At 45.2% G+C, this 12,757-nt stretch overlaps 1 protein-coding gene across 2 annotated transcripts in view; it reads right to left on the reverse strand.

The window, feature by feature from the left end:
* Positions 1-12,757, reverse strand: part of ST3GAL3 (ST3 beta-galactoside alpha-2,3-sialyltransferase 3) — a 175,381-nt gene that overhangs the window by 85,395 nt on the left and 77,229 nt on the right. For both annotated transcript variants that reach the window (XM_070404942.1, XM_070404941.1), the window contains one exon: positions 362-404. In XM_070404942.1, coding sequence (XP_070261043.1) covers positions 362-404 — 43 coding nt within the window. The remainder of the gene's footprint in view (positions 1-361; positions 405-12,757) is intronic.

The following is a 12,757-nucleotide window of genomic DNA, read 5'->3' on the forward strand; positions in this document are numbered from 1 at the left end:
TATGCAAAGGCATTGGAAAACGGAGGGTATACTGTGGGAGAACAATAGGAGGAAGACAGGGGCCTGATCACGGCAGGCTTTGCAGACCAGGCTGCAGAGCATCTTTGAGACGCCACTGACTCCTGCTGCAACCCAATCACCCTCCAGCCTGGGAGCAGAAGCCTTTCTGGGGGCCTCCTTGTCCCTCAAACTCCTTGCAGTGGCTGCGTGTGCCAGCCAAATCTAAGGCCTCATGGACACCCACAATCCCATCCTCTGCAGGCCCCTGCAGACTCTAACGTACTCCAAAATTCTGCTGACAGACTGAGGACAGAGGCCCCTGGGAACCCAACAACCACAGGCGTTTTCTCATTCTACTCACAGTTTAGAGTCCAGCTTCAGGAGGAAGCCCAACCGATCATACTCTGAAAAAGAAAAGAAAGCAGAAAATATCACCTAAGGCAGGCCCCTGCTGACACTAGCAGACTGCATCCCCCGGACCTAGACCACAGGGACAGACAAGTGCTCCAGAGAACAGATCAAATACACAGCCACAACTAAATTTACGTCACAAAACCCTTACTGACCACCTGTTTTGTGAAGGACCAGGTTCAAGCCAGATATTTACCAGGATGTCTAGGCTGACCAGTCCTCTGCTGGTTTATAACTGCCTTCCTGTTTAAATGTAGGGCTCGAAACTTAAATTTAGAAAACCACAAAACCGGACCCCTGGAAAAGTTGGGGGGTCCGAAGTAATCTCTGCTTCCTCTAAGCTCTAAGCACAATTTTTGCTCAATCAGCACATTAACTATGGGGAGAAGATGTGGCAGTCAAGGGGTTCTCAAACCCATGTCAATGATTCTCTTCATAACGATCACAAAGAACGGATAGATCTGCCCTGGCTAGTGTGGCTCAGTTGGCTGGGCGTCGTCCCATGCACTGAAAGGTTGCTGGTTCGATTCCCAGTCAGTCTGGGTTGTGGGTTCAATCCCCAACAGGGGGTGTGCAGGAAGCAGCTAATAGGTGTTTCACTCTCACACTGATGCTTCTCTCTCTCCCTCTCCCTTCCTCTCTCTCTAAAAATAAGTTTAAAAATCAATAAAAAAGAATTGATATATCTGATTACATAAGAAATAGGAAGTTTAAAATAAAGTCCAAAAACAAATTGATGTTTGTAAGAAATGATAAATTAATATTTTATTTAATTCTTTATGTCTTGCCTCATTTGAAAATGAAGTTGAAGTAGCTTTTAAAAAAACAACTGTATGAAGTACAGGTTTTGAAAAGAATAAATAAGGGAGCCAAAACATAAATAAGCATAGGAAAAATAATAAAATGCAGCCAGGACAAAAATACACAAAGTGGATGTGCTAAGGTCCTCTGTGCTTGCCAGAGGAAGATTAAAGATCTGTTCCCCCAGATTTCTCACAGCTAAAACGAAATGCAAAGAATTGATATAAATGGTTTACAGTGTCCACAAATAAACCTGGAGAATCAGTTATTCCTGATACTAAGACTTGAAGGAATCCCGCTGTGTCCCCAAAAATATTTGTAGATGGAAAATACAGGCAGTGTCACAGAACTGTTTCTTATAACTTTGTTCAATGATTGCAGTGTGTGTGTGTGTGTGTGTGTGTGTGTGTGTAGAATGGCTTCACTAAAATAAAGGTTCTATGAATGCAGTTCTCAGCTGGCCTAGCTTCATATGAGGATAAAACACTAGGCAGCAAGGCCTCCGAGGAACTCAGACTGCAGTAAGCAATGAATGACCAAGACAGGAAAGTCACACATACTGGCAAGTCCCTCCCCGGAGCCATTCTGCAACCCTGGTTAAGGCCACACTTGTGTGCTTTCAGAAGCAGCTAAGCTGTGGTGAGAGAGTAATTCCTCTTCTTAAAACTGAAGATACACCGACTAGGACACATAACTCAACAGAAGGCCTGCCTCCCAAGAGCACAGACTTGGGCAAATGAAATCCTTTCCTCAAAATAATTCTGGTTTTGCTCTAAATCAGATAAATGGATTAGAGGCTTAGCTCAATAATAATCAGAAATTAAACTGAACTAAAAACAGAAGAAGGTTTCAATTGAAAAACTAAACTAAAAACAAAATTTGCAAAAAGTTAGTTTCCAAAGTTTAACAGTCTCAACAATCCTGTTGTATCATTCCCTGGAAAAGAAAACCTCATTAACTTGCCAAACACCTGTCGCTTTTCCCCTAGGTAGTCATAACCTTGTGGCAACTGTCCTGCTATTGTTCCTCAGACCCAAGCGTTGACTCCCTTGGACCCACTGGATGTAGGATGAATCCATACTTCGGCTGATTCCTTCCAGAAAGGCCAGAGAATGTTTTCTCTCTGTTGCAAACTCAAATGTCAGGGGCCAAGGGAAAACATGAGATAAACAAGGGAAGCTGGAGAATGTAATACCATCCCATAGCAGCTCACATTATTTATTTTGGTTGCATTAAGAACAAATTGTTGAAATGTCTTATTTTTAACCACATATTTTCTGTATGGTAATCATATCAGTGGTTTAGTTTGCCATGGCATCTTAAGTTGTGTTTTCCACACACACACACCCACACACACACACACACACACACACATACAATTAATTGCAAAGTGTCCTTACGTGTTTAATATGCATTCTTAAAGAAATTATGACCCCTCCTGTTTTCTCTCTTTTGTTAAGAGACATGATGACCAGAAATATTTCATTTATTCTTTAAGAAAAGGTATCTGTGTGGCTCAATGATGATAAATGGGAACTGACACTGGCTTCAGCCAAGATGGAAGGGCGTCCATCTGGAGACTGCACGCCTTGTCCAAGGGGCAGCCTCCGCCAGCTCCAGCGAACAGCGAACTGTGCCAGGCAGCGATGCGGGCCTAGCAATGCCACATCTTCTGATTTTTTCAAAGCCAAGAATCTGGATCTTTTAAGATAAAATCTCTCTGTTTGTAAACATTGGCAACAGATGTGAGGGGAATTGAAAAGATTACGAGGCTGAGAACATGTGCACGGGCAGAACACAGCCAGCAGGCTAACGACTGACAAACTCTGTCCTAGGCGGGCAGCTCATCAGGGCTGGAAGCACTTATCTTTTGTGGCTGCACACAGTACCTGGTCAGCAAATATTTGTTGACTGTTATCAGGATTATTTGGTCACAGTGTTTATAAAACAAAATCCAATTAGTCTACCCAAATGCCAAAAAGAAAAGTTTCAGCCAAGCCTCTAGAACGGTAAGTTTCAGACACTACGGTAGGATGCTAGACTAAGATGTAAATTTTCAAAGGAAATATCTGAATACTTGTTATACAATTCCAAAGGCCCTCCCCACATCAAGTATAAGAGTAACTGGTTGTGAGGTTAAGGGAGAAAGGATTTGAAGACTTTCTTTGGAGAGAGCAGTATTATGAACACCATCTCTCTTAAGGGGCTGAATGGGTGGTACATACATGTGTCAGCTAAGCCTGGTGAGGGAAGCAGAACATAACCACTGAAGAAAGGGGACACCATGGACTGCCAGCTGCCTGGCTTCTACCTGACAAGTGTAAAGGCCACGAGACAGCTGACTGCGAAGGAGCGAGCTGCACTGGAACTGGCCTGCACTACCAGAACTGGCTGCAGAAGAGGATGCATGAATGAGCTAGTGGGATTGTTTTAGGTCCTTTTCAAAAGGTCTGCCCAGTGGGTTGACAGGTCTTCAGTAACAGGGGAAGACACAGGGAGTCCCAGGAGCTGCAGAAGGAGTGAGTGAAAGGCTTGGTGCATGCATTACCCACATCGGGAACTGCAGAGGGGAAGTTCCAACTTGTGTGTGTGTGGGGGGAGGGGGGGCGTGTCTCCAAAATGCCTGCAAGAACACCCCACAGGAAAGCCAGTTCAGAGAGTGCCAACACTACCTTTTGTCTCTTCTGCTCACAGTCTCCTTCCCTTCCCCACCAATTCCAAAGAGGCCAGAAACTGTAGCCAGCAATGGGGGCGGAGAAAGACAAGCAGGGTACACCCTTTTCCGGGGTCAGGCACCACTGGTACTAAGCCAGTGATGGCGAACCTATGACACGCGTGTCAGAGGTGACACGCGAACTCCTTTTTTTCGTTGATTTTTCTTTGTTAAATGGCATTTCAATATATAAAATAAATATTAAAAATATAAGTCTTTGTTTTACTATGATTGCAAATATCAAAAAATTTCTATATGTGACACGGCACCAGAGTTAAGTTAGGGTTTTTCAAAATGCTGACACGCTGAGCTCAAAAGGTTCGCCATCACTGTACTAAGCCCTAATGCGAGGAGGGGAAGTTACTGTAACTGAATAAATTGAAAGCTCTATTACAAACGTCTGGATACACTAATTTTGGACTTGGTGACTCAATGTGACCATGGGATTCTTATTACCTCAAAGGTAACAGAAATTCTCTGGACTTCCTACACTGAAAGCAGTTTAAGGGGACAGATGGAGACAAAGTGAAGTTGTCTGTGCTTTATCCCCGAACGCTTCCACATTCAATATACTAGTAGTGGTTGCATTAACTTAGGCAAATAGGACATTTAATGGCTCATCCAGCCAAAGTGTGGGAAGGGCCCGGTACAGAGGGCCCGGGGATGACTAAGAGCGACTAGAATACTGTTGCCGGGATTTATTCTGTCTGTTCCTTCCCAGAGGTTCTTTCCCCGACTTCCAGTTGTTTCCTCACACAGATGCACTGATCAGCTGAGCCCTTAAATTCCAGTTTGGAATTATACATTTCTCAGACTCTGACTCGTGTTTCTCCTCCAGGGGACTAGAAGGTCTACTGAGGCATCATCACTAACACTGTGCTTGCCGTGTTAAAGGAATGGTGAATGAACACCTTCTCTGTTAGGCCAAGAGCCCCGTATCCGTGCCCATCACCAAATGCTTAGAACTTACTGCAGTTCTGCCATTAGTTGCTCAGGAGTCTGTAGTGCACATCTATTGTTTATGCCCTCTTTTTAGAAATAAGCCCCTTAAATTTCTTTCAGGGAACGGCTCTTCTATCATTGCTGGCAAGTGGTGAGACTGTCCCTGAGTTTTCCCTACTCAAAGCGTAGATGCTTGGCAAACGCTAGGTTGGTTGGACTCTTTCTTAAGCTGAGTGACACCAGGGAGAAAACAGTGGGCTGAAGAGATGGACCATTCGTTGCCATCTAGATTCCTGGCACTGCCCTTCACGTCCTTTCTGAGGGCCAGCTGTTAGGCTTTTAATTTGATTCTGTGGGTACCCACGTCTTTCCAGTAAATCACTTTTTCTTTTTTAAGTTAGCCAGGGTCAGTTTCTGTTGCTTACAATTAAACAATCCTAACTTTATATGTTCTCTGTTTCTCCAGCACCTAATTAGGGTCTGGTACAGAGTTGGTGTGCCGTAAATGTGCTGGATAAATGGGAGAATAAACGGAGTAACCACATGACCAAAGGAGCCTAACAAGGAGCCGTTACAAAGTCCTGGATTCTCTGTCTTCCTCCTCCCTGTACTGTGAGGGCAATGTTAGCGGTGCAGCGGTGGCGGCAGCGGTAGCTGCTTCTCCTCACTAGTCCGATCACCTTGTACACTAGTGCTTCCCTGGCTCTGGCCATTCTTGGCTTTTACTTTGTGGTTCCTCCCCAACGTTGTTTTTTTTGTTGTTTTTTTTTTAAATTTCAGAGAGGAAGGGAGGGAGAGAGAAACATCAATGAGAATCATTGATTGGCTGCCTCCTGCACACCCCCTACTGGGGATCAAGCTCAGAACCAGGCATGTACCCTTGACTGGAATCAAACCCAGGACACTTCAGTCCACAGGCTGACGCTCTATCCACTGAGCCAAACCAGCTAGGGCTATGGTTCCCTTTCGATGACTCCAAATTTTCCACAGTAATTCACTCCCATCTCTATATATAAAACCCTAAGCGGCCGGTCCAGCAGATGATGTGCACTGACCACCAGGGGGCAGACGCTCAATGCGGGAGCTGCCCCCTAACGGTCAGTGTGCTCCCAGGCGGGAGCGCTGCTCAGCTGACCAACGGATGCCAGACTCCCGGCTCATGGCTGGAGATCATAGCTGCAGTGGTACGAGCCTCTCCCGCCTCCAGGGCAGCGCTACTGAGCAGCGGCAGCAGAGGCAGGCACAACTGGGCCAGGACGAGTGGGAGCTGCGCCCAGCCTGGGCTCAGGCTCCTCCCCGGCCACCTGCAGCTTCCTGCACTGCTACATCCCCCGGGGGGATGTTGGACCAGCCTGATCCCTGCAGGGATGCAAGAGGGCACAGGCCAGGCTGAGGGACCCCACCAGTACACAAATTCCTGCACTGGGCCTCTGGTCATTTATAAAAGCCTAAAATTTAACTTCCTCCACCAAGGCTTTAGAGCAGTTCTCAACCTGTGGGTCGCGACCCTTTCACAGGGGTTGCCTAAGACCATCGGAAAACACATATATAATTACACATTGTTTTTGTGATTAATCACTATGCTTTAATTATGTTCAATTTGTAACAATGAAATTGGGGGTCACCACAACATGAGGAACTGTATTAAAGGGTCGCGGCATTAGGAAGGTTGAGAACCACTGCTTTAGAAGTTCCTGTGTAACCTGCAATTGCCCCATCTCCAACACAGCAGGGATCTTACCTGACAAGCACTCTACTCTCATATTCATAGGCTGTTACTGAATATGCCACATGGTCATAGCTGTTACTGATGGTCTAATCTGTGCAGTTCCTCACGGAGTCCCCAGCCAGAGGAAAGTGGAAGTATAATCTTACATGCAAACTAGAGCAGAAGCGATCAGGAAGGCCCAGGCATGCTGCTCTGCGAGTACAGATGCACAGCTTCTTACTGTCGGGTTTGGGCAAGGCTGTGGACCCCACAGCATCTCACTGTGTACAAATGTGTTCTTGATGTGAGTTCAGCTTATCCAATGGAAATGCTATTTTGAGTGTATCAACTCTCAGGGACAATTCACCTCTGGGGAAGCTGGCAGCCAAGCCCAGGTCTCCCTGGCAGTCCGCTGATCCCAAATCCGTAGTAAGAACAGAAGACTCTGGGACTCCCAGGTCAGCCTGGCACAGTGTGCACCAATGTGCACTTATGCTCTCCCAGCACCTGAGGGGACACTACTCCCAGGTGCCAACTCAGCAAGTCTGCAGCCACGCAGCGAAGGAGGGATGTTTAGTCTGGTGGTTTAGGCTTCCTGTCTCAGCCAGGCTGGAAAGCCCAGCATTAGCAGAACCCCTGAGTGAGGAGCACATGTGTGTCCTTTGCCTGGCTCCAGGTGGGAAGGGCATCAATGATGCAAATCTCTGCTCTTCTCCTTCTGCACCCGCACCCAGTCAGACCTGTGAATGCATAAAATGCTTCTTCAGACACCTAAAGCCTTTGAAATTAATCATTAACTCTCCCATTGCCATTTCAAGGGATAAACTGGTGTTCTACCTCATGTAAACTCCAAGGACAGTGGTTCTCAACCTTCCTAATGCTGCGACCCTTTAATGCAGTTCCTCATGTGGTGACCCCCAACCATAAAATTATTTTCTTGGCTACTTCATAACTGTAATTTTGCTACTGTTATCAATCGTAATGTAAATATCTGATATGCAGGATGTATTTTCATTGTTACAAATTGAACATAATTAAAGCATAGTGATTAATCACAAAAACAATATGTAATTATATATGTGTTTTCCAATGGTCTTAGGCGACCCCTGTGAAAGGGTCGTTGGACCCCCAAAGGGGTCGTGACCCACAGGTTGAGAACCACTGTCCTAGGAGGTTCAGAAATTGGACATAAACAAAAGGAGGCCATGCACTAAAATGTGTATGCACCTAATAATGAACTTCTCTGTATATAAGGCAAAATTAACAGAATTACAAGAAGAAATACACAATGGGTCTCCTGTCATCACAATGGAAACACTAAAAAACAGGCTGTCAGTGAGAATTTAGAAGATTTGAACAATTAATAAATGTGAACTAACTGATACAGAGTACCTTACATCCAACAAGTACAGAATGAACATTCTTTTCAAGCATATATGAAAACTGACATTTTCATATGAACATTTATGAAAACTGACCACCTGTGAGGCATAAAACCTGACATACAAATTTATGAATATTGAAATAAGCTCCATTTTATTCAACATTTAATATATTCCATAAAACTTTATACTGCATTTTGCTCATCATAATTCTACAATGTAAAGAAAATTAGAAATGTTTTCACAATGCCCTATTTAGATAGCCTAAGTCCCCTCCTGCTTATGTCGGCATGGTGTAAAATGTTACCACTTTCTACCTATGCTCTCATGTGTCAACAGCGGGGAGCACCATAACAGTGAGATCCTATTCCAGGATGAAAGGAGACCCTGAAGGTTCCCTGAGCCCAGTGTCCTATTCTAGGCTCACCTTCATGCCACTGAGTCCCCAAATGGAATTTCAGGGACTACATGTGTACATCATGAGCCAACAGTGCGACTGGCAATTTTGTTCCCCAGTGATCTACTTCCTTTTTTTTGTTCTAAAGAACCACCATCAATTCCCATCATGGTGCTTTTGCACGAAGCAGGTGCTTACTAAATAACTACTGCTGTTGACAACAATGCGTATTTCCCACGAAGACCAGTTTGAAAACTCTTACTGAGGTCTATGAAGTTAATTTATGGACTAAAACTATGGACTTCGTTCTCTCAGAAAACAGCAGTGCTTCGTATTGGAGTACACAAAGCCAGGAGGGCAAGAGAGGCCACTGGGCAGGAGAAGCTTTGCTGCCAGATTTTCTCGGAAAGGGTCTCTGGCTCCAACCTCTGAGCTATGATGAATTGCTAAGTGCAAAGGGCACAGGGCAAAAGAATGAGGACCGATCTTAACCAAAATAGGTCCCTCATTTCTGAAGAAACGGCACTGCACAGTCTCTAACGAAAGTCATGAGCTATATTAAACTTAAGGAATACAGTCATGGCTTGGGTGGAGGAGGAAGTTGGGGACAGTTACAAATGGACTGTTAGACATGCCAGACAAAGGGAAAAACTGAGGGGGAACTACTATTTGTTGAGCATACTGTGTAGTCAGGACCTCCGCCTACACTCCCAATTTACTCCTTACAACCCTGTGAGGTAGGTATTATCTCCATTTTACAGATGAGGAAACAGAATTAGAGAGAGGAAATAACACGTTCGATAGTCCCAACCAATAAGTGGACTAGCTGGGATGTTGCTGATCCAGCCCAGGTCTGACTCTGAAGCATCTTTATGTTATGCCACACTGACACTCAGAGGAAAGAAAAAAGGAAAAAAAAAAAAAAAGAAAGAAAAAAGGTGACCCTCATATTAGAAGAGCAGCTGCCATGAGAGCGATCACCTACTATTTACCCCACCCCACCCCCCCCATCCCAGGGTGGTGTCAAAAGGCCCTAGTCCTGCCCACACATGAATTGTGGGAGTCCACAGAGGCCTGAGAGGGGCTGGCCAAAGTGCAAACAGCTCCCACATCATCCCAAGTCAGGGAAATAAATCATAACATAGGATCAATTAATCAAAGACAAACTAAAATAGGAAAAGCAGTTTTATAAAATAAACACAGAAAAATCCGCTGACCTAGACTAAACTAACTGACCTAGTAAATAACTTGGAGGTTCACAAACTGAAACCCAGCCTCAAATGGATGGACGTTGGCATGGGGAAAGGGAGGGGCCTAGCAAGGAGTTCTGAATAAGCCCAGGTGCCCTATGACTCGGAGCCCTCCATCCAAGCACAGCACAGCTCTTCTGCAGTGTGACACTGCTGGGCCAATGGACAGTGGAAGGGAGAAGCCCATCCTGGTGAAGGCAAAATGGTCATGCACCAATTTCCCCTCTATCCTGGGAGAACAGCAGCTGTTTAGAGCTGGGCATGCAGTGAATTCAATTCGATTCATGATTATCAAGTGTGTCCAGACCACGCCAGGGCATCCTGCAAAAGAATTATGAGGAAGAGCATGCCAAAAGAACAGCTGGGCCCTGCACAGTATGGCTCAGTTGGTTGGAACTTCATCCCATACACTGAAAGGTCTTGGGTTCAATTCTCAGCCAGGGCACATACCTAGTTGCAGGTTTGGTCCCCAGTTGGGGTGAATATGAGAGGCAGCCAATCGATGTTTCTCTCTCTGTCTCTCTCTCTCTCTCTCTGTCTCTCTGTCTCTTTCTCTAAAAAGAAATAAAAAAATCAATAAACATATCCTAAGGTGAGAATTAAACAACAACAAACAGCTGGGCCAGGAAATAGTTTGTACCTTAAACTTTATGGAGCTTGCCACCTAGTAGGTAGGTAAGTATAAATAACCACCGAGCAATTATTACATAAAACAAGACAGTGTCCCTCTCTCCAGCAGTGTCACACCGCAGAAAAGCTGTGCTGTGCTTGGATGGAGGGCTCCCAGTCATAGGGGATCCGGGCTTACCAGGAACTTCTTGCTAGGCCTCTCCCTTCCCCCATGCCAACATCCAAACAAAAATAATTTTATTTTTCCCAGTTGTAGGAGTAGCATGCTCACTGTAAAAATCAAAATGCAGGAGAAACCAAGATGGTGGCATAGGTAAACACCGGAGATTGCTGCCTCGCACAACCACTTCAAAAATACAACTAAAAGATGGAATGGACATCACCCAGAACCACAGGAAGGCTGGCTGAGTGGAAATTCCACAACTAGAAGGAAAGAGAAAAGCATACCGAGACTCAGAGGAGGCGCAGTGCGGAAGTGAAATACTAAGGTGCTGAGGTGCGCATGGAGCGGGCTGGCAGCTGAGGGCGCGGTTGTCTGTTTCAATCGGGAGGGAGTCTCTGAGCTCCAGTTCCGGGCGAGTCTCTAGGGACCCAGACTCAAACGGGAGAAGCGGGACTGTCTGGCATCGGTCAGACCTGAGGGCAGCTTTCTCTCCGAGGTTTGCAGCGGTTGCTGGGACACTGAGAGGCAAAGCCTCTGGGGACGGGACTGAGAGCTGCCATAACTACTCGCTCCGCCTGCCCTGTTGATCCCGTCTGCCCTGTTGATCCCCTGGGACCCGCCCCGCCCAAGCCTTGCACGGAGGCATTTGCGGAATAGCCTCAGGCAAAGGCTAGATTAGCACCTCCCTAGAGGACAGAAGTTCTCCCACTGCAGACACAGCTGATTTTCATTGCCAGCTGGCCTGGAGGTCAAATCCCTCCCAGTGTTACCTACAACAATCAAGGCTTAGCTACAAGACTGCGCACAAAGCCCACAGGGGGTGCACCAAGAGTGTCTACCTCAGGTAATTGGGACACTTAGCACAGAAAGCCACTCTATCGACACAGCGAAGCATAAAAAAAAATGCCGAGACAAAGAAACAGGACACAAATGACAGAACTGGAGGAAAGCAGGCTGCTGGATGTAGAATGCAAAACCACACTTTTGAGGTCTTTCAAGAGTCTTCTAGAGTCTGCCGATAAACTTAATGAGATGTACAAGAAAACTAATGAGACCCTCGATGTTGTGATAAAGAACCAACTAGAAATTAAGCATACACTGACTGAAATAAAGAATATTATACACGCTGAAGCCGGTTTGGCTAAGTGGATAGAGCGTCGGCCTGCGGACTGAAGGGTCCCAGGTTCGATTCCGGTCAAGGGCATGTACCTGGGTTGCGGGCACATCCCCAGTGGGAGATGTGCAGGAGGTGGCTGATCGATGTTTCTCTCTCATCGATGTTTCTAACTCTCTATCTCTCTCCCTTCCTCTCTGTAAAAAATCAATAAAAAATATATATATATATAAAAAGAATATTATACAGACTCCCAACAGCAGACCAGAGGAGCGCAAGAATCAAGTCAAAGATTTGAAATGCGAAGAAGCAAAAAACACCCAACCAGAAAAGCAAAATGAAAAAAGAATCCAAAAATACGAAGATAGTGTAAGGAGCCTCTGGGACAGCTTCAAGCATACCAACATCCGAATTATAGGGGTGCCAGAAGAAGAGAGAGAGCAAGGTATTGAAAACCTATTTGAAGAAATAATGACAGAAAACTTCCCCCACCTTGTGAAAGAAATAGACTTACAAGTCCAGGAAGCACAGAGAACCCCAAACAAAAGGAATCCAAAGAGGACCACACCAAGACACATCATAATTAAAATGCCAAGAGCAAAAGACAAAGAGAGAATCTTAAAAGCAGCAAGAGAAAGAAACTCAGTTACCTACAAGGGAATACCCATACGACTGTCAGCTGATTTCTCAACAGAAACTTTGCAGGCCAGAAGGGAGTGGCAAGAAATATTCAAAGTGATGAATACCAAGAACCTACAACCAAGATTACTTTATCCAGCAAAGCTATCATTCAGAATTGAAGATCAGATAAAGAGCTTCACAGATAAGGAAAAGCTAAAGGAGTTCATCACCACCAAACCAGTATTATATGAAATGCTGAAAGGTATCCTTTAAGAAGAGGAAGAAGAAGAAAAAGGTAAAGATAAAAATTATGAACAACAAATACGCATCTATCAACAAGTGAATCTAAGAATCAAGTGAATAAATAATCTGATGAACAGAATGAACTGGTGATTATAATAGAATCAGGGACATAGAAAGGGAATGGACTGACTATTCTTGGGGGGGGAAGGGGTGTGGGAGATGCGGGAAGAAACTGGAAAAAATCGTGCACCTATGGATGAGGACAGTGGGTGGGGAGTGAGGGTGGAGGGTGGAGTGGGAACTGGGAGGAGGGGAGTTAGGGAGGGAAAAAAGAGAACCAATATAATAATCTGAACAATAAAGATTTAATTAAAAAAATCAA

The sequence above is a fragment of the Myotis yumanensis genome, unplaced genomic scaffold (assembly GCF_028538775.1).
Source record: "Myotis yumanensis isolate MYYU_CA2020_CCGP unplaced genomic scaffold, mMyoYum1.0.hap1 SCAF_2, whole genome shotgun sequence".
NCBI lineage: Eukaryota > Metazoa > Chordata > Mammalia > Chiroptera > Vespertilionidae > Myotis > Myotis yumanensis.